Source organism: Camelus bactrianus, chromosome 16 (assembly GCF_048773025.1).
Source record: "Camelus bactrianus isolate YW-2024 breed Bactrian camel chromosome 16, ASM4877302v1, whole genome shotgun sequence".
Lineage (NCBI taxonomy): Eukaryota > Metazoa > Chordata > Mammalia > Artiodactyla > Camelidae > Camelus > Camelus bactrianus.
The window spans coordinates 39,778,848-39,800,993 of NC_133554.1; the positions used below are offsets into that span (position 1 = coordinate 39,778,848).

The 22,146-nt window shown below is 36.9% G+C and overlaps 1 protein-coding gene across 5 annotated transcripts in view; it reads left to right on the forward strand.

Moving 5' to 3' along the window:
• EFCAB5 (EF-hand calcium binding domain 5) overlaps window positions 1–22,146 on the forward strand; it is an 87,361-nt gene that overhangs the window by 45,034 nt on the left and 20,181 nt on the right. For 2 of the 5 annotated variants that reach the window (XR_006726034.2, XM_045519014.2), the window contains exons 9-19: window positions 1,157–1,312; window positions 3,051–3,150; window positions 8,294–9,307; window positions 10,925–11,002; window positions 11,102–11,194; window positions 13,203–13,417; window positions 14,714–14,870; window positions 16,813–17,102; window positions 18,817–18,986; window positions 19,464–19,692; window positions 21,276–21,428. Coding sequence is in view for 4 of the 5 variants with exons in the window: in XM_045519014.2 (XP_045374970.1) it covers window positions 1,157–1,312; window positions 3,051–3,150; window positions 8,294–9,307; window positions 10,925–11,002; window positions 11,102–11,194; window positions 13,203–13,417; window positions 14,714–14,870; window positions 16,813–17,102; window positions 18,817–18,986; window positions 19,464–19,692; window positions 21,276–21,428 (2,655 nt within the window). In the remaining variant the exon portion in view is untranslated. Of the gene's footprint in view, window positions 1–1,156; window positions 1,313–3,050; window positions 3,151–8,293; window positions 9,308–10,924; window positions 11,003–11,101; window positions 11,195–13,202; window positions 13,418–14,713; window positions 14,871–16,812; window positions 17,103–18,816; window positions 18,987–19,463; window positions 19,693–21,275; window positions 21,429–22,146 lie in introns of those variants that run through there. The other 3 variants (XM_045519016.2, XM_045519017.2, XM_045519018.2) reach the window with 3 other exon arrangements.

Sequence of the window (22,146 nt, forward strand, 5' to 3'; positions counted from 1 at the left end):
TCTCTCTCTGCTTTCCATTTCATCTGTCTCTATTTACAGATTTTTCTACATCCTTAATTCACATGGAGGACTCTGGACACCCAACTAATCTTAAGGTTATGTTCACAGGTCCACCCCCTCTTAGATACCAACTGGTCATTCTCCAGTCCTAATTCCTAATTCCCAGTGTTGAGAATCTGAATGGCTTTGTTTAGGTTAAATATCTTCCTGTGGCTTGATCACTTCTGGCTACGGAAGCAGAATCATTCTGTACAAATTTGGCTGTCACTGTGCTTGTGGCAGAGGAAGAATCACTGACTTGTGAGTTGGACTACCACTTAAAGAGGAGTCCACTCAGAAACTCTTCCAGTGCTTGATCCATTTCTCTTTACCACAAGAGACTTCCAGTCACGCGTAGATCAAGATTGTAATGTTCCTGACCTATCAAATTAGCAGAAATCTAGAAGACAATACACACTGATTATGAGGCCAAGGAGAAACTAATACATTAGTGGTGGGAGTGCAAAAGGGTACAAGCCTGATGTCAAAACCTATCAAAAATACAGATACATTTACCTTCTAAGCAAGCAATCCCACTTCTGGGAATCTGTTCAACAGGGCTCCAGAGAAATGGCCCAAGAGCATCGATATTTTCAGACTCTACACTTTCAAAAGAAAAAACAAATCATAGGCAAAGGATAGCTTATTGCAATATCAGAAGACAAAAACAAAAAAACCCCACACCCTCTGTCCCTTATACTCCAATAGTTAAATGTAGCCAGTCTTGGAAAACACATGTTCATATCACATGCATCAAAAGAAATACTACATTCAAGTTTTAGAACTATTAATTAACAGACAACATTTTATGACTGTTGCTATTTCATACTGTGAGGTTAAAAACTGCCCCATATAACACTGATGTGATCTAGAGGAAAATTGTTCCAAAAATACCTGGTCTCACTGGTGTATGGTGTTGGGGCTGTACTGTTCGCCTCTCTCTGCAGCATAGCCTGTAGAATAGCCCTAACAGGAAAATGCGTTATCTAAGTGACAAGTAGATGATATGGGGGAAAGTTGCAGCCAATAATTTCATGCACATCTACTGAATCCTTGGGAAAAATCCAAGTAAATAGCACAGTTTTATATCAGTTATTTATCCTTTTTTTCTCTGCAGTTCATCTCTTCGCACATTGCAGACTTTAAAAGTGAAATGTTTGAGGAGCTCCTTAAGCACCTTTGCCACTATGCTGAAGAATTCAGGGAAGTCATCAAAACTGACATGAGGAAGCAGATGTTTGCTGAACTCTTCCTGCATTGTGACCGTGGGAAGGTAGGGTAAGACCCTTAAAGCAGTGCTTCCCAGACTATTTGTTGTGAAGGACCAGTTTTAGGCCATTGTTGATGGTGACATTTTTAATATCCAATCTGTTGTGGATTGATAATGAAAATGAATTACTAGGAGGAGAATAGGACATACAAAATACAAACTGTATTTTGTTATCATCAGATTCAGATTTGATTTGTTATCAATTACATTTAGTTTGTTTCCATGTCTTGGCTATCGTAAATAGTGCTGCTGTGAACATTGGGGTGCATGTGTCTTTTTGAATTATAGTTTTCTCTGGATGTTATGCCCAGGAGTATGATTACTGGATAATATGGTAAGTATATTTTAGTTTTTAAGAAAACTCCATACTGTCCTGCATAGTGGCTGTACCAATTTATATTCCCACCAACAGTGTAGGACGGTTCCCTTTTCTCCACATCCTCTTCAGCATTTATTGTTTGTGAATTTTTTAATGATGGTCATTCTGACCAGTGTAAGGCCAGTGTAAATGAGGTATCGTAGCTTTGATTTGCATTTCTCTAATAATTAGTGATACTGAACATTTTTTTCACATGCCTGTTGACCATCTGTATGTCTTCATTGGAGAAATGTCTGTTTAGCTCTTTTGCCCATTTTTTGATTCAGTTGTTCGGTGTTTTTGTTACTGAATTTTAAGAGCTGTCTGTATATTCTGAAACTTAATCCCTTATTAGTCATGTCATTTGCAAATATTTTTTCCCAGTCCATAGATGGTCTTTTTGTTTTGTTTCTACTTTCCTTTTCTATGCAAAAGCTTGTAAGTATAATTAGGTCCCACTTGTTTATTTTGGCTTTTATTTTTATTGCTTTGGTAGACTGACCTAGGAATACATTGCTACAATTTATGTAAGAAAATGTTTTGCCTATGTTCTCTTCTAGGAGATTTATGGTGTCCTATCTTATGTTTAAGTAAAAGGGTATATATTATATAATTCCAATTATATGAAATTTAAAAAGACTAATCTATAGTGATAAATATCAGGGTAATAAGTACATTCAGGGGAATTATTGACTAAGAGAAACCATGAAGAAACCTTCTTGCGATGGTGAAAATGTTTTGTATCTTTATCTGAGTGGATCTTACATAGTATATATGGTCATCCATAGAGGGATGTTTCTAAAAATTGGAATGTTTTCATATTATAGAATACCATACAACAGTTAAAAGGAATAAAATATATTTCTTTACATACATGAATCAGTCTCAATGTTGAGTAAGTAAAAGCAAGGACACATGTACTATGATATCAGTATTTAAAATACATATGTAAAATGTTAACAAACATCATTTCTGGGTGTTGGGAACACAAGTGTTAGTTTTATCATTTTCTGTATGTTTCTGTAATTAAATTTTTTCTCAAGATGAAAACAATGCAAAACAAGAACAAGTAGAGAGCAGTTAATTATTCCAAATGCCATACACAGATCAGATTAGGTAAGAACTGAACATCATATACTGATTTTAGCAATTGAGTCAGTAACAACAAATATTTAAGCACCTACTAAGTGCAAGGCATTTTGACATGTCACAGAAGGGGAAGTAGAGTATAAGCCTAAAGGAAAGATACAGCTTTCCTGATTTTGATTCGCAGCTTTTATTTACATGATGATGGTGCTGGTGGTGATGATGATATCTTCAATATTCCATCTACATAAAAATTTTAAATCTCCTATAACAACTAATTGCAAACTTTCTGCTTAGGTAGGGTTTTTGGATCGGCAGAGGACATTGGCCTTGCTGGAAACATTCTATGACCAAAGTTCAGAAGTGCTCAGAAGTTTACTCAGAAACCCAAGACAGTGTAAGTGCCACCCAGAGGGAGTACGCTCAAGCTGGTGTGATGCAAGACACTGATATGATAATACGAGGTCATTCTATCCCCATGGAATCCCTTCATATAACATCTCCCTTAGATCATGATAGCTGCATTTAGTTCTTCATTCCCCAAAATTCACTCTTCATCACAACTAGATGTATTTTTCACTATAGTGCAATACTAAAAGCTGTTAGGTCAGAACTCTTCTAGAACTCAATTTTAAATTCATTCACAGTTGAAGGAGTGCTTTACTGACAGTCTGGATATTTTGGAAATTAAGTTGGTAATGGTAATTCCAGTTTTAATGTCCAACTTGGAATTCTAAGATTTCTAAGAAAAATGTTTCCTTTCCTGAAGCATTTTTATTGAAATATAATTGTTGTACAATATTATGTTAGTTTCAGATGTACTTCATAATGATTTGACATTTTCATTCATTAGGACATAATCACCATGATAAGTCTAGTAACCATCTGTCCCCCTTCAAAGTTATTACAATACTATTGACCATATTCCTTATTCTGTATATTAAATCCCCCTGACTTATTTATTATATAACTGGAGACTTATACCTTTTAATTCCCTTCACCTGTTTCACCCACGCCCCAACTGCCTCCCTTCTAGCAAAGACCCATTTGTTCTCTGTATCTGTGAGTCTGTTTTTGTTTTGTTTTGCTTGTTTGTTTTGCACTTTAGATTTCACATTTAAGTGAAATCATGCAGTATTTGTCTTTCTCTGTCTGCCTTATTTATCACCCCCATGCTGTTGCAAATGGCAGGACTTCATTTATTATGGGTGAGTAATATTTCTCTGTGTGTGTGTGTCTGTGTGTGTGTGTATGTATATATTGCATCTTCTTTATCCATTTGTCTGTTGATGAACACTTAGGTTACTTCCATATCTTGGCTATCATAAATCATGCTGTAATGAATATTGGGGTGCATATATCTTTCCAAATTACTGTTTTTGTTTTCTTCAGGTAAATATCCAGAAGTAAAATTGCTGGATCATATGGCAGTTCTGTTTTTAAAGAGGAATCTCCATACTGTTTTCCGTAACTGCTGCACCAATTTACAATACCACCAATAGTGCATGAGGGTTCTCTTTTCTATACATTCTTGCCAACACTTATTATTTGTTGTCTTTTTGGTGATAGACATTCTGACAGGTGTGAGGTGGTATCTCATTGTGGTTTCAATTTGCATTTCCCTGATGATTAGTGATGTTGAGCATCTTTCATCTGTCTGTGGGCCATCTGTACATCTTCCTTAGGAAAAAAAAGTCTGTTCAGGTCCATTTTTTAATCAGGTTGTTTTTTTAATGTTGGTTTGTATGAATTCTTTGTTTTGGATATTAACCCCTTACCGGATATATCATTTGTAAATATCTTCTCTCATTCAGTAGGCCTTTTTTGTTTTGTTGATAGTCTCCTTTGCTGTACAAAAGCTTTTAGTTTGCTGTAGTTCCATTTGTTTATTTTTGCTTTTGTTTACCTTACCTGAGGAGACATGTCCAAAAATATACCCCTAAGAAAGATGTCAAAGAGCATACTGCCAATGTTTTCTTCTAGGAGTTTAATGTTTTCAGGTCTTACATTTAAATCTTTAATCCATTTTTAGTTTATTTTTGTATATGGTGTGAGAGAGTAATTCAGCTTGATTCTTTTGCATATAGCTGCCCATTTTTCCCAAAACCATTTATTGAAGAGGCTGTCTTGCCTTCTTTTTTGTAGAGTAATTGACAGTAAAAGTGTAGGTTCATTTCCAGTCTCTCTATTCTGTTCCATTGATCTCCATTCTGTTTTTATGCCAGTAATATACTGTTTTGATTACTGTAGCTTTGTAGAATATTTTGAAATCATGGTATGTGATGTCTCCAGCTTTGTTCTTCTTTCTCAAGATTGTTTTGGCTATAAGAGTCTTTTGTGTTTTCATGAAATATTTTAGAATTATTTGTTCTAGTTCTGTGAAAAATGTTATTAGTGTTTTAACAGAGATTCCATTGAATCTGTAGATCAACTTGGGTAGTATGATCATTTTAACAATATTGATTCTTTCAGTCTATGAACACAGTATATCGTTCCATTTGTGTCATCTGCAATTTATTTCATCAGTGTCTTATAGTTTTCCAAGTACCAGTCTTTTACCTTCCTATTAGATTCATTCCCAGGTATTTTATTCTATTTGATGCAGTGGTAAATGGGATTGTTCCCTTAACTTCTCTTTCTGATAGTTCATTGTTAGTGTACAGAAATGGAACAGATTTCTGTATATTAATTTTATATCTTGCAACTTTACTGAATTTATTTATTAGTTATTAGATTTTTTGTGATGCCTTTAAGATTTTCTGTATATAATATCATGTCATCTGCAAAGAGTGACAGTTTTACTTCTTCCTTTCCAATTTAAATTCTTTTTATTTCTTTTTCTTGTCTTATTGCTGTAGCCAGGCCTTCCAATACTATGTTAAACAAAAATAGTGAGAGTAGGCATTCTTGTCTTGTTCCTGATCTTTGAGGAAATGCTTACAGCTTTTCACCATTGAGCATGATGTTAGCTGTAGGTTTGTCATATATGGCCTTTATTATGTAGGTAGCATAGATATGGGTCTTGCTTTTATATTTGTTCAGTCATTGTATGATTTTTGATTCATTTAGACCATTTACTTTTAAAGTAATTATTCATAGGAATGTATTTACTGCCATTTAAAAATTTGTTTTCTGGTTATTTTTGAAGTTCTTTTTTGTTCCTTTGTTTTTTGGCTCTCTTCTCTTGCAATTTGATTATCACTATCTTTGATTATTACCTTTACTTTATAGATTTCTTTCTCTTTGTGTGTATGTGTATCTATTATAGATTTTTGGTTTGTGGTTATCCTAAGGTTCATATATAACTACTTATGTATACATGATTATTTTAAGTTGATGATCCCTTAAGTTCAAACATGTTCTAACAACCTTCAGTTTTACTCACCCACTCATGTTTAATGTTTTTGTATCCTTTAACTACTTATTATGGATATAGATGATTTTACTATTTTTGTCTTTTAACCTTCCTACTACCTTTGTAAGTGATTGATTTACTACTTTTATTGTATATTTGCCTAATTCTCTGTGCTTATTTCTATGTATTAGGTAGGTAGTTTATGTTTCCTGATCTTAGAGAAGTGGCCTTATGTAGAAGACATCCCAGCAGTACACTCCCCTCTGTTTACCAGAGCTATATGCTCTATGTGGGCTGTGTGGGCCCTTCTTTATGTCAGGGCTGACTATTGAATGTGTGCTGGTAGGCAGGGGAGAACCCTGGCCTGATTGGCTGCCAGGCCCTGCCTCATGATGTGGCTGCTGGCACACTGGTGGGTTGGGCTAGGTCCTGGTGTGACTGGCTGCACAGCCCATATGGTCCCGGGACTGTTGCCAGCCCATTAATGGGCAGGGCTGGGTTGCCATGTAGTTGGCTGCAGGTCCCAGGGGTTACCCAGAGCTGGTGCTGGCCCACTGGGGAATGGGTAAGCCTTTGGTGGTAACAGGCTAAAGAGAGGACTCCAAAATGATGCTTGGCAGCACCAGTGTCTTTCTGGTAGAGAAAGCTCTCCAAAATGGCTGCCACCAGCATCTGTGTTCCAAAAGAAGTCCCAATTGCCTCCTTCCTCTCCAGATTAGCAACTAGGTCTGACCCAGGCTCCTTTCAAATTACTGCATCTGTATTGGGTGTTAGACTGTTGAGATTTTGCACATGCCCATTAAGAGCTCAGTCTCTTGCATCCTATAGCCCTCTGCCTCTCCCGTTTATAAGCCCTGCTGGCCTTCAAAGCCAGATGTTATGGGGGCTCATCTTCTGGGGACTCATCTTCCTGGTGCTGGACCTCTAGGCTAGGGATCTTGATGTCGGGCTTGGACCCCTTGCTCCTTGGGGAGAACCTCTTCAATTGTAATTATCCTCTTTTTTGTGGGTTGCCTCCCTGGGGTTATGGGTCTTGACCTAACCACATCTCTGCCCCCCCCCACCTGTCTCATTGTGATTCCTTCTTTATGTTTTTAGTTGTGGAAAATATTTTTTTTTTTTTTGCTAGTCTCAGGTCATTCTCATGAATAGTTGCTTTGTAAATAGTTGTAATTTTGGTATGCCCATGGGCGGAGGTGAGCTCAGGGTCTTCCTTCTCTGGCATCTTGGCAACACCTCTCTCTCTCAAGCATTTTTACTTATACACCTTTATTGTGCTTACACAGTAAAATATCTTTTGTATATTACTACCAAAACAAATAGGATTGTGGGCTGTATTTTTATTTTTTTAAAGAGAAAGCCTTTGAATGGATGGGTTTTCCAAAGAATGTCAGTAATTTACTACTGTGTGAAAATGTATTACTTAATACTTGAAAATCTATGGGTAATGTACATAGAAGATTCCTGAAAATTGTGGGAATCACAGTTTTAGAGCTTAAATACTAAATGTTTTGGGAAGAAGAGGGACAGTCTTGTAGCATGAGTTCCATTGTCTGTAACCCTGAACATCAGGGTTATTTTCCTGTTGTTGCTCTTTAACAGTGGGATTCTCATAAATGCTACCCAGGCTTTCCCTAAAATTCTGAACCAGGGGTCCGCATAAGTTATGGAGAAAAAGAATTGAGGAATGAAGAAGAAAGAAACAGGGAAAAGGGAACATAGAGAAAATGAATATTGGAAAAATATAACTCAGTAAAAGATTATCAGAGACTTGCTTTTATTTTGATATTGCAGATATTGAAAAGATAGTTGAGGTGGAAGACGCTTGTCTGTTTCCTCAGCCCTATGCTATGCTTATTGTCGGAGGGCCAAGAGTAGAGGATAAATTCTATTTGCCTTGGCAGTCTAAGGAACTCCCCAAGTAGCAAAAGAATCATGTTCATTTCCATAACCATACCTTTTAGGAAGGGATTATTTCTAATTTATAGTAGTGAGCATCTTTTATGTTCCTCTGGATGCCTTTTTGCTTTTTATTGCGTTGCTGGGAAAGGTAACTGACATTTATTCAAAGCAATAGGCCTGTATTACAATCACTGTGCCTGTTGCTTTTTCACATTAATTTACTAGCTCTGATTCTGCATTATAAGATCAGTTGTTTAGGTAAATTTTTTGTTTTCTGCATTAGGGCCATTCATTGAATTTGGAGAGATAGACCTACCTGAGTTCTGGGGAGACATGGATAATCAGAAACACATTTATGAAGACTTTGACAAAGTGCTCTTAGAGATGAATACATTACTTTCTGACAAACATGCTAGCAAAACCCAAAATAAGTTATTAGCAAATCCGGAAGATCAGCATAAACATGATGAACGTAGAAAATCAACACTACCACAAAGCCCACCAGAACAGCAGAGAGGGACAACTGTAGAAGAAGAACCAGACAGAATTTCAACCAAAGAACAAGAACAAGACAGAGAGTCAACTGGAGATCAAGAACTGTATGAGGAATCAGTAGCAAAACAAGGCACCTACACAGGGTCAACTCCAGAACAAGGATCAGGTACTGAGTTAATAACAGAACAAACACCACATAGTGAGTCAATACCAGAACAAGGACTATTGCGAGGAATCCACGCTGAATCAACTGCAAAGCAAGGACTTTACAGAGAGTCAATAATTGCACAAGGACAATATGAAAGGCCAACAACAGGACAAGGATCACACAGAGAATCAGTAATAGAACAAGAAGGACCACACAGAGAGTCACCTGAGGAACAGGGACCACGCAGAGAGTCAGTAACAGAACAAGGACCACGCAGAGGGTCACCTGAGGAACAGGGACCAAGCAGAGAGTCAGTAATAGAACAAGGACCACACAGAGGGTCAAGTGCAGGTCTGAGACCACGCAGAGAGTCAGTAACAGGACAAGGACCACGCAGAGGGTCAACTGCAGAACAACAACCACACAGAGAGACAATTCCAGAAAAACAACAGGACATAGACTCCACTTCACAATCAAGAAAAAGTGGTATCTTAAGAGAAAGTAAAAAATCTAGGGAGGATATTTCCTTTGAGGACATTAAAGTCCCTCCACAGGAAGAAAGGACTCAGGAACAAATATATGAAGAGCATCTATTCATGAATTCTGAACTGCAAGAGAAAATTTCAGTATCAAACAGAAAAAGTCATCTTTCAGGTAGTAACACAGTTTTCCTACATCAGCCCCTTGTTTTGTAGAGTGATTTTTAAAGTCTTTTCAGAAAATATTTATTTCCATTAGGATCTTTTTCTGACATATAAGGTCACGCAAACTTCAGACATGTTTTGCTACTTAACATGAGTCTAGACCTTGAGCAGTCAATTACATGCAAATCAGAAAGTCTCTGTTGTCGATTTACCTAGAATTCCTTTTACACTAGAAGCCACTTGTAAGGAAGAACTCTGGTACTGTTACATGTGGAAATTTTCATTGGACTATGAAAGGGAAGTAGAAGTCCTTTTGTTTTAAATGTGGTATCTGATACTAGAAACCACTTTTAAAAATTTATTTGATTTCAAATTTTAAAAGTATCTCACTTTTTTCGGTTGTATATAAGATGTTCTAGAAGAGTCTCTGGGAGTCATATTTAAGACAGAAAGCACCTTGCATTTCAAATATTTATTCTGCAGAAGACTTTCCCTCTGAATTACCTATGCCAATTTATGCCCTTTTTGTTGAAGAATTTCTAATCTTTTAGAGAGCCAATTTCAATGCTACTTAGAGCATCAGTTAGGCATAATTTTTTTAGCTCTACTCTTTAATTCTGAAGTTCCACAGTCCCAAAGAAAATTCTTATTTAAAATTCCTAAGCAATAGATAAACTGTGTTCTAGATTCTACATCATTAATTTAAAATCTTTCACTTTTTCAGCGTTATATTTATTTCTCCACAAAACAAAGCTACTAATTTCTGGCTCTCTGTACATAGTAGGGATACAGTTAAAAAATTAGTGATGTTACTATTCAATCAGATGTTATATTAGTGAGGACTTAATTTTGGCTATATGTAAGTGATCCAAAATGATGATGTCTAGTGGGGAGGGTATAGCTCAAGTGGTAGAGTGCATGCTTAGCACGCACCAGGTCCTGGGTTCAATCCCCAGTACCTCCTCTATGTATAAAGAAATAAATAAACCTAATTACCTCCCCCATATACATACACACAAAACCTGAATAAATAAATGTCACTCTTTAAAAAATTTTTTAAATGATAGTACCTAAAAAACAAACAAAAACAAAACAAAATAACAATGTCTTATAAGATAGGGGTTTCTTTTGTATGAAATTCAAAAGGTATATGATAGCTCAGCCCCATGAAATCAGCAGTGACTCAAGCTCCTTCTGTCTTGTGTTTTCTCCAACCACATGGTCCAAGGTAGCTCACCACCATGTCCACATTCTGACCAGCAGGAAAGGAGAAAGGAGAAAGGAGAAAGGACAGGCATCACATCACTTCCCTTCACAGCTCAGTGGTCAGAATTGAGGCATACAGTGACACCTAACTGCTAGGGAGGATAGGAAATATAGCCCTCATTTTGCATGGCCAAATTTGGGCACAACAAACAGCCTTTGTCACAGATCTGTTCTGATCAACTAAAGTTATTAACTGATACCATTGTGGTTGATTATGACACTATACATACATATAGGAAAGTACCTGAAAGAAAGTTTTTGGTGTTCTACATGCAAGGCATTTCTCTCATTTATTAACTTTAGTATACATAATAGAATATATAATGTCCAATTAATAGACATTTTCTTTTGTGCCTTTTAGAAACTGCAAAAAAGGAAGTTCAGGAAGACAAATCCTGTGAACCCAAATCCCAAAAAATAGAAGGAAAGTCATGGTCAGGTGACTCTTCATTTAATCCTCCTTTCATTCATACTCTAGAGCAAAAACATTGTGAAAGTTAATTTAAGTTGGCTATATTATGGAACATGTATTTTATAGGTGAACTTCTGACTTGTACCTGGAACACGAAGTATGCTAAATGTGAAGATGAGGAACAAGCAAACTTAATCTATGGTAACTCCAGGTTCACAGGTAGATGTTAACAACAAAACTAGGAGTAATAGATAGCACTCCAATTGATGAATTTAATTTACTGTGGTACCCGATAATAAAGACTGGACTTTAGCCAAGACACAATGGCAGGGTGATACTTGCATTATTTTGTCCCTGAGCTGATGGATCTAAACATGTTCAAGATGACTGTTTTTGGTGGTATTGTACATATAGTGCTATTGATGAATGCTCTCTAAAACATATGCATTAATATTGTCATCCCTCAGTATCTGCAGAGGATTGTCTCCATGGATACTACCCCCCAGATTTCCCCACAAATACCAACATTCAAGGATGCTCAAGTCCCTTATATAAAATGGGGCAGTATTTGCATATAACCTATGTACATCCTCTTACATACTTTCAGTCATCTCTAGATTACTTATAATACCTAATACTGTGTAAATACTATGTAAATAGTTATCAATACAATGTGAATGCTATGTAAATACTTGTAGGCAGTGGCAAATTCAAGTTTTGCTTTCTGGAACTTTCTGGAAAATCTTTTTCCAAATATTTTCAATCCATGATTGGTTGAATCCACGGATTCAGAACCTGCAGATATAGAGGGCCAACTGTATACAATAATTTTTACTGTCACTGAAACCACTTTGAAGCTATGATCCAGGTGTACAAAGGGAATCAGATATTAGATAATAGAACAAAAGAAATCATTCCAGCTATTCCTCTCTCTGGTGGTTCCACATCCAAACATGTGAGGCAGGTGAGGATCTATCTTGTTTTTGAAGACTTATAAAGAAAGATCTACTTAAAAGAGCAAACAGTAGCTTTTAGTTCTCAGTAAACCATGTATTTAAAAATAACAGTTATTCCAACAAGTACTCATATTTTACTACAATGCTATTTTATCACTTCATCTTTCATCAAGTAGTAGAACTTATAAGATCAAGATTATTTTCTCTCTATCTGCAAATATTTTATCATTTAAACATGGGTTGAATAAGGAACTTTGTATTCTCAAAATATTTGGTGCAGTTGCATGCTGTTGGTCAAGCTCTTGTGGATTGCTAGTTCATGTTCCTACTCTCCTGGCCTAATTTCTTTATTTCATTTTTGCTTCACCACTTTGAAAATTGCATGAATGATCATTTGCAGGAGGCGATAATTAGGTTTATTTATTTGTTATTATTTTTTAATGGAGGTACTGGGGATTGAACCCAGGACCTCGTGCATGCCAAACACTCACTTTACCACTGAACTATACCCTCCTCCCATGAATGATCATTTTTAAGTCAAGTCAGATCTCATATGTAAGGCATAAGGGCACAAATAATTGAATTAGTTAATAAATCAAACAGATCACTGGGGCTCTTTCATGAAATATGCTTCATGTTATAACATTGAGCTTTAAGATAAATATATTAGTCAAGACTCTGCAGAAGAGGTTGTAGTGGTGGTATTTACATACTTATTTAACTAGCAAGTCCAAGCTGCAGCTGGCTTCAGGCACAACTGAATCCAAGGCTCAATACTAGCAATGGGACATTGTCACTTTGCCTCTGGCCCTGTTCTCTGTGTAAATTTCAGTTTTAGGTAGTTTTCTCTATATTGTGGCAAAGATGTCCAGGAGAGCATCTCTAAGCCTACATCCTACTAGTTTAGGAATGAGAGTACAAGAAGAGTGATTCTCCCCTAGTAGTTCCACCAAAAGTTCTGAAGCGAATTCTCATTGGCCTATAGTAGATTACATTGCTGTCATATATGAGTCATTGGCCAGACCTATATCACATGGCTGTCCCTGAAGCAAGGGGAGGCTCAGTACTACCTGATACATCTAAACTGACAACGCGGGGAGGGATGTTTTCCCAAAGAAAAAAAAGGAGGGTGCTGTCCTCATGAAGGGGGCATGGATTCCTGACAGGACAAAAAGTAGTAAATGTTCATTACAATCAGTACTCATATAATTTTCCTGAGCTTTGATAAAATTATTTATTTTACTGTTTGATGTATGTTTCTTGCTTGATAGACCTACACACAATTATCCGAAATATTCAGTCTTACAAGGAAGTAAAAGGTAGGAGTGCCTTCAATGGAGTTTCCTTCAATCTGCTCCAGTTTGTGCAACTTCTGGAGACATTTGTTGGTGAAGATGCTCCCTTGAGTGTCAGCGAGGCCCTCACCTCCTTTTTCAAGAAGGGCTTTGTTGAAACAAAAGAAGAGAAAATTAGTGCCTTAGAACAGGTAAGTAATATTATTTATCAGTGAAACAAGTGAGGTCACTATTTTAAAAAAAATCTATGAATCTCAGTTGCTCCTAGTGTAGTTCTTCTTAAATAATATACAACCAAACGCATCACTTTACTTCAACGAGCATGGCCATTAAATTCTTCATTTTACCGTCAAATGTTCTAAACTCACACTCGAGAGAACGCATTCCCCTGTAATAACATAATTGCTGATGGCGGGAAATGGTTTATTATACAGCTTTGTTTTTGCTCTTCTGAAGCTTGAAGAGCAGATTCTGAGGAGCAGATTATGTGTATGTACAAAGATGTGTGTGTATGTGTGTGCACTGTCTGCCGTTAGTATGTTAATAAGTGCACATACATGGGGGTACGATTGTGGCTTGAATATGTATTTTTATTCACATGCACCAAGGTAGTACCTGTTTCTTGAGAACTTATCACTTACTTGGATGATAGATAAATGGAAATACATTAGCTGATATAAACAATTTATATACTCTTATATGGAATACATAAATTAGGTTCACTAGGCATATTCAGTAACCTCATCCATCTTATGAGTCTTCTCAACCTAACCAAAAGTTGATATCCCTTTTGCCTCCTCAGTTGCAATTCACCTCCACTTAACCAAATGATATATGTTCACTTTCTTTTAGCAATGAAATCTACCTAGATTAATTAAATTACTATCTAGTTGACATAATTAATCTAGTAAAAAATCTGAAAGGTAAATGAAATTAATATCTAGCTAGGTCAATGTTAAATATAAAAAAGAATTTTTTAACATAGTCATTTTCTGTTGTTTGAACACTGTCATTTATCCCCCATCACTACAAAATGTATTCCATCAAAAAGCCAGAGAGTGTGTTTATCACATGTGTGTATCTCCATGTGTTTATCACATTCCTGAAAAACCAGCAAGGGAGTGGAAAGAAATGAATCAAAGATTCCTAAGGAGTGCAGCCCCCTTCCTAAATTAATGTGTCTTAGTTCAATGCAGAGAATGCCTACTTTTTCGCTTAGAGGTGAAACAAAGAAATGATATTTAAAGGATTAAAATTAAATGCTTCATGAACACTGGAATTTGACACAACATTGTAAAATGATTATAAATCAATAAAAAAGTAAAAAAAAAATTAAATGCTTCATTTTCCCATTAATATCATGCTTAATCCCAAAGTAAAGCTGTTTCTATAAAAAGTGCTGCACTTTGAGGGGAATAAGCATAGGATGCCAGCTAGCGCAATGAACAATATATCTTCTGTGCTCTGTTTTCCTGTTTGAATACTAGGCTAGACAAAATGCTTCCCGAGTCCGAAGGGAACTTCTCCTAAAAGCCCTTTTTCAGAAGTGGGACAGTGATGGCTCAGGCTTCCTGGATCTGAAGGAAGTTGATGAACTCTTGTACACATACAAGGAGGGAATGGAAAAAGAATCTATGAAGAAAGGTAAAAAATATAAGAATTCTCTTAAGTTGTGGTAACAATTTGGCTTCAAGTTTCCCAGTATTATGGCATATATACAGTTAAAAACTGGTTGTTTTAAAACCATGAGATACCACTTCACACCTACTAGTGTGGCTATAATTTTTTTCGGCTTTATTAAGATATAATTGGCATGTGACATCTTGTAAGTTTAAGGTATATGATGTGTTGATTTGATACACTTATATATTGTGAAATATATAAAGTTAAACCACCTTCCTGCAGGGCCTCTTCATTCACATGGGCTGAAGATCACCCTTGCACATGGTGACTTCCATACGCTACTCAGATTCTGACAACCCATGTCAAGCCACTTACTACACATATGCCTTCCTTACCCTACTTAGATTCTTATACCCTGGTCTGGGTCACCGTGGTTCCCTTGACCAGGAGCAGATAGATGCTTCCTTTGCTCTGCCCCATCTAATAGCTTTAGGACCAAATTGTTCAAGAGGGAAAGGAAAGGAGAAGAAGAAATGGAAGAGGAAGAACTCACAAGATACTTTTAATCCAATTGGAGACTATATCAGTTAGGACCCTTTGAGTCTAGGTAATAGAAAACCCAGCCCAAAGTGGTTAAGCAAAAATGTTCTTTACCGGTTCGTGCGATGGATAAGTCCAGGGCGGGCTGACGACACAACTGGGTTTGGGAGTTCAAATACTGACACTAGAGCAGGTGTCTGCTTCTTTCTCTCTCTCTCTCTTTCAGTGGCCCTCCTCTATTCTATGTTTTGACTTCATTTTCATACAGCTTCTCCCTTTGCAATGACCAGACGCAGTCTCATACCCTCAGAGGTTTATTCAAGTCCAGTGGAATAAAAAGGAAAACATCCACTTTGTAATCTTTCAAGCAAAGAGTCTAGCATTAGTATGGGCTTAATCAACCCTCTGGCTAGTGGTATAGAATGTCCCAACTGGCTTAAGCTTGAGATGCATGCTCCACCTCTAGAACCATGAACATTATCTAGAACATGATCTTCATTGCCCCTGAGTGGAACCCCACTCAAACACATAAACCAAGATGGGAGTGGAGTGGTTTCCTTAAAGCAAATATTGGGATACAAGTACCACCAGAAGGATGAGTGGATACTAAGGAGCAAAAATTTTAAAAATCACAACTACAGAAATGAGAAGTTTTCATATGATAAGATGACTAAAAGTATCAGGCAATATTTGTTAATTGTCAAATAAATGAATACTATTGTCTTTCAGGGGAAGGAGAAATCATGATGGAAGCCTTCTTGAAAAAGGAGAGATTTTGAATTTCAAAGGGGAAGGGCATATACTCTCTGACTTATTATTTTATGATAAATGTCAAAGAAGCTTGCACATGTACTCAGGAGACATATACAAAAATGCTCATAACACTGTTCATAAAATACTGGAGAGAACCTGCATACCCACTGATGGGAGGATAGATGAGTCAATAGTGGCATACTTACAGAAGGACATAGTCTGTAGTGGGGGAAATGAACAAGCCACAGCTACAGGAACAACTTGGGTGAAGATGGTAGCATAATGTTGCATAGAAGAGCAAAATATGTTGTGTATGTCTTTTGTGGCCGCAAGATAGATTGCTAAAGACTAACAGGATTAAGTGGTCTATTGGATATGGAAGGTAAAAGGTAGAAAGGAGTTGAAGTTGACATTGGAGTTTCACCCAGCTGAGTGGCAGAATTTTAAAAAATAAAAAAATAAAAGCAGGTGATATAGGAGTCATCTTCAGTTCAGCATAAGAAATTAGTGAAAGATATTCCATTGGGTTTAGAGATACTTTTGATATACATGGTTTTCCATGGGAAGTAGTTGTCAGGAACTTCGATTTGCTGTAAGAGGAAAATAAAAAATTTCCCCCAGAGATGAATGAAATTTGATTAGTTCTTGGTTTTGTATTTATGTCTTTTAGCTAAACTACACATCCAATTTCCAAAGCCACACCCTGGTCACGAAGTGAAGTTGTCTTCAAAACAGTTTCAGAAATACATAGAATTGGTTGTATCTGAACTCAGGGGCAATGAAGATCAGGTACTGGAAAGCATTGTGGAGTTTCTGATGAATACTTTAGAAAGGAACCATATTGAAAGTCTGAGGAACTGTGCCAGACAGAAATGGCTACACCAAATCCAATATTCTGCAGAGACAAGTGGAGTATCCTTGGAGCCAGTGTATACAGAGACCTTTAAGGCCCTCACCCAGGTGTGTTTTCTAAAATGTCATATAAGAGAAAAAATTTCCTCACAGTAGGTGATGTTCAATTGTTGCAAAGGAGGAATACACTAAATTCTCTTGAGAAATCGCTGAGTACTACTATAGATGTTTTATTCATTCCAATACATTACAATGACCGCAAGCCTAGGAAAGAACACAACTGGAATGATTGGAGGTTGGCAAGGTAGAAGCAGAGAGGAAAGGTATAAGAAACAGAATTACATCTTGGGATTTCTAATTTCATTTGTGCTGAGAGTCAAATAAGCCTGGAACAGACAATAAACTGACATAAAAAAAAAAAAATACCAGTAAGGAGATGTACAAGCTGTTTAAGCTACATTTCCCTTGTATGATGTTTTGAAAGTCAGTTTTAAAAGGAACTATTTAAATCATAAAGTCATTATAAAGTAGAATTCAGTATGACGTAATATATTTCATAGCACTACCTAGAAATAAGCTGAGACTGTTACAGAATCTTGTCACTTAAAAGACATGACCTGGATGGACCACTGTCCACAGCTCTGCTGCCCACTCATACATTCCCAGCTTGCTGCTCCTCCCAGGCAGGAACAGTATATCTGTCTTCTATATATTCCATTGATCCACGGAAACTGTCATTCATCTCAGCTAAATAGCAACACTTGATTGTAGGACTCATCTCCTGAATGGTTGGATTTTCCAACGTGGTTGGAAATGATGTGACCAGGAACAGGAGACCAATCAAGAAGAGGTATTGCTCCAAACTGCTTCAGAGATCTACAGTATCCTAAGAGACATCTTACTACTTTTTTGTTAGTCTCTTTATCTACATAGAAAAGGAAGAATCAAGGCAGAAGGGGGGGAAAAAAGCTCAAAAAGCAAACCCAAATATACAGAAAGAGGAGACATAGCACAGGGAACTATATTCAGTATCTCGTAGTAACCTATAATGAAAAAGAATATGAAAATGAACATATGTATACGTATGACTGAAACATTATGCTGTACACCAGAAATTGACACAACATTGTAAACTATACATCAATTAAAAAAAAGAGACAAATATCAGAGAAAGTGTCTCTAATGTCCCCAATTTATGGGCATACTTAATGTATGTGTTAACATCTAATGTTACCAACAAAATATTTTAGGTACAGAGACTTTTCAGTTATTTTATTTTAATTAAAAATAGTAGTTGCATAAAAAGTCTGCAATCTGGGGCCCCAAGTAATCCCTTCCTGAAATGATGTAATTCAAATTCATAGCCAAACTATGTTAAGAATTTCTTGAGAGCATTTTTTTCCACATTCACATCACGGTCAAGAAATATGAAATGAGGTCATCTTCTCGCCTCAGCTCTCTAAAATAAGCACTTTTAACTGAAGGCCATACAACATGACTATGGTTCAAAAGGATTAAAGTTTTAAACCTCTAAATTTAAGTAGACTTGAGTTTTTTTCTTTTTTGTTTGTTTGTTTTTTAGTAAATCAGTCTGGTTGGCATATAAAGTAAATCTATTCCATTCACTAAAAGTCAGGTTTCAGGAACAGCTGTGGTGTTGGCCTTTTTCCCACTGCCCATGAATGGTAATATCTCCATTAGTTATTCAGGAAAATGAAATTATTGGGGTCAGAGGCATAAATTGGCTAATGAATGGAGACATGATTAAAAGAATAGCTCTTTGGCTCTGGGCAAATAAATGGTCAGAAACATTTTGCCATAGGATGCTGAAGCCCATGGAAATAAGAAGATCAGTGCTCACATTTCCCTCTTAGAAGAAAACCTACTACTGCCTGATAGAGGGAATGTTCTGTTGAGGAACGTAGCTTGTACTTTAGACGATGCTCCATTTGTACTGAATAGAGTGCTCTACAGGGACATGAAGGGGATCAGGTAAGAATTTCTTGAAGAGGTTGATTTCACCCTTTAAAAAAAATAATTCCTTTTCTGAAGTAAACTAGTGTCAAAATCCTAGTTAGCTGCCCAAAAGAGAAATGCCTAGGTCACCAAAGCTGCTAGAGTGGGAGGTGATGGGTATCCAGTCTCGAATTTCACCTGGTTGCTTCTAGAGCTCACTCGTAGGCATTAATTGTCCATGTCAGGACTCTGCTTCACAGTATCATCTCAATTATTTCTGTCTGCTCTATAAGTTATGTTTCCTGCATCCTGTTGATATATGTTTTCTCTATTATGAACTAAGCTTGTTTTTTTAATCTTTCTCTCAAGTCAGAGCCTCCAAACTGGTAATTTTATCTCAATCTACTTCTCTGACGTATACTACTAATGATTATGAATGGATTGAGTCGTTCATGGTTTAATCTAAAGCCTCCTCCTGTGCTTGTCTCCCATCCTCATAATCCTATTCCTCAGCTTTACAGTAGTGGATGAAGGGAAGCCAATACATGTCCCGCAAGTTCAGCACCATGGGAACATCTTCTTTTGGAACTATTCCCGCAAGAAGAATGATCAAAATGGGTCATTCCTGGTGCTGCCTCTTCAAGATGCACATATGAGGATATTTGGGGTCTTGGCTGTTGACACCTTAAGAGATCCCAAGAAAATAAACATCTTTCTACCTCATGAGATCAGATTCTATCAGGTAAGGCATAGAAAAATTCTTCAAGATCAGTGGAAGGCCTCTCCTTCTATACTTTTTAAAAAGCAAAACCTGAAACCAGATGATAGTAAAGCTATGTATATAGATAGTGTCACCATACTTGTTCCTGTTCCCCGTGTGTATGTATCAGTCTTTGGAGAGATTCCCCATTATACATGGACGGACTGAGCCTCAGTTGCACATCTATGCCTCAGCCTCTCTGGGAAGATCATTAATATGTGTCCCATTGAATTAACCATAGGAACAGCATTTTCTGCTATCGAACCAAAATCCAACTATTAGACTACTAACTAAAACCCCAAAAGTAGGAATGAATTTTTAGAAGGGACACATTTACGTTTTATTAACAGTGGTATCTAGAAATCTTTTGCTCTTTCCACAGATGGTGGTATATATGATGTGCATTGCCACAGTTCTTGATTTCTGTATTATAATTTTTGAGGATGAAAAATGAGGGAAAAGCCTAAATATTTCTCAAGTATTCATGTTTTCAAATAATATTTCAAAAAGGAAAGGCACTTTTAAGACTATAAAATAACTAGACCATTTCTACAAGCATTTAAGTTTAATTTTATGAATAGAAATTTCAGTCAAGGAAGATTGAAAACTTTTATGGAAGCAATGGTCTGGATGTAGCAGCAATCAGGAAGCTGCTATCATTTGTTCTCCCCGTAAGCTCTTGATGTTTATTTACCATTATTTAAATTTTTCTCATCTCATTTACTGGATATGTAACTGAGGAAAGTTGTAGAATCTTTTCCCCTGGACATCTTTTTAATAATAAGGTTAATTCTCAACTGACATAAGAATGATGTGAAGATGTTAAGGAGTAAAATGGAAGAGCATGGAGTTATCAGTAGGTGAACTATATATGGTCTTATCAGAGAACATGTCAAAGTGAAATATATATTGACTCTCTGGCCCTGGGAGGTAAAGGCTCCTGGGCTACCCTTAGATGCCTTGAGCCCTAATATAAAGTGATATTTTTGAAGAATTGTGGTTCCTAAAGTTTCTTGACAAAAGGACCACATGGGTACTAAGGACTTCCCATCCCTTCTCTGCAGAACAGGATCTCTTGATACATATAAGAAAATGGTATATTCTAGCATGTTTCAGGCCTTGTAACCCAGCACACGTGTAGTGCTAATCCGATGACAGTAACCATGTAGAGATGCAGGCATTAATATTGCATCAGATCAGGGTAGCTCTTACCCATCTGTCCAAGGCTGGCATCAGTTCTTGGCTTTTGAACATTTTTTTCTCATTTCAAAGTTTATCTTGCTTTTTGGACACTATTCTCTGATAGCACATATCACAAATTTCACTGAATGATTATCAGGAAACATAATAAAGTTAGGTAGATCTTGTGTTAGATCTCTCCTTAAACTTTTAGTTTCATTATGATCCTTTTTTCGTAGTAGAGTCTGGAACACTGCCTTCTGAGAACTGATGAATAATTTGTAGGAAGTAAATTATCATTGATTAAAAAATAATCCAATTACTGTATTACTAATCGTTTTGCTATTTTAAAAAGAAAAGGCAATTAAAATTTTCTGTCTCTACAGGGTGTTGCCAATGTCTTTAGTACTGCCTATCACTACGTCCACAGCCGGGAGCACATCCTGCATATTGTGATCACTGGCATCGGCTGGCTCTACAACATCACATCCAGTATCACTGCCATCACTACATACTTCACTGAGCCGAACCCAGAGCAGGTAGGCAAGGTGGGGCAGTGTTAGACTTCCCCAGGGTAACAGTTTCTAGATGCGTTTTTCTTGCTTGTATTAAAAAACTATGTTAAGTTAGCTATTAGGCTATGGCCACAACTCAAGTTCTTTGGTTGCAAGTGGCAGAAATACATCTCAAACTGCCTTAGGCAAAGGGGGAGGGTTGATTAACTCATGTGATCAAAATGAAGAAAGGGCAGGAGTCAAGCTGGCTTCCAGGATGACCGGATCCAGGGATTCAATACAACCAGGGCTCTCTCATAGTCTTTCTCTCCCTGGTTCTCATGTTTGCTTCCCTCTGCACTTCGGTTTTGTCCTTCTGGCTGAAGACAGGTTTTTTTTCCTACAGGGCAAGCCAGATCCTTAGTAACTAAAAAAGAATCTTTCCTTCCTGTTCCAATTTGGAAAAATCCAAGAAAGAGAAATCTTTTTTGATCTATCCTGAGATATGCCCCTCCTGGCCAGGGTGAGAAGTTTACAGTAACTGGCAGCCCCCACCAGAATCATATGGGTGAAGTGGGAAAGGATGAGGCACTCGTGTTTTAGAAGGACACATTACATCACACCAATTAAAAGAAAAAAAAACTCCCTATCTGCAATGTGATGAGTGTTTGCTGAATGCTTATTTTGTTTCTTTACACTTGATTTTAATGTTAGGGTTTTTCATACGATGAGAATGGATGGAAAGGTGTCTTCCTTTCAAGAT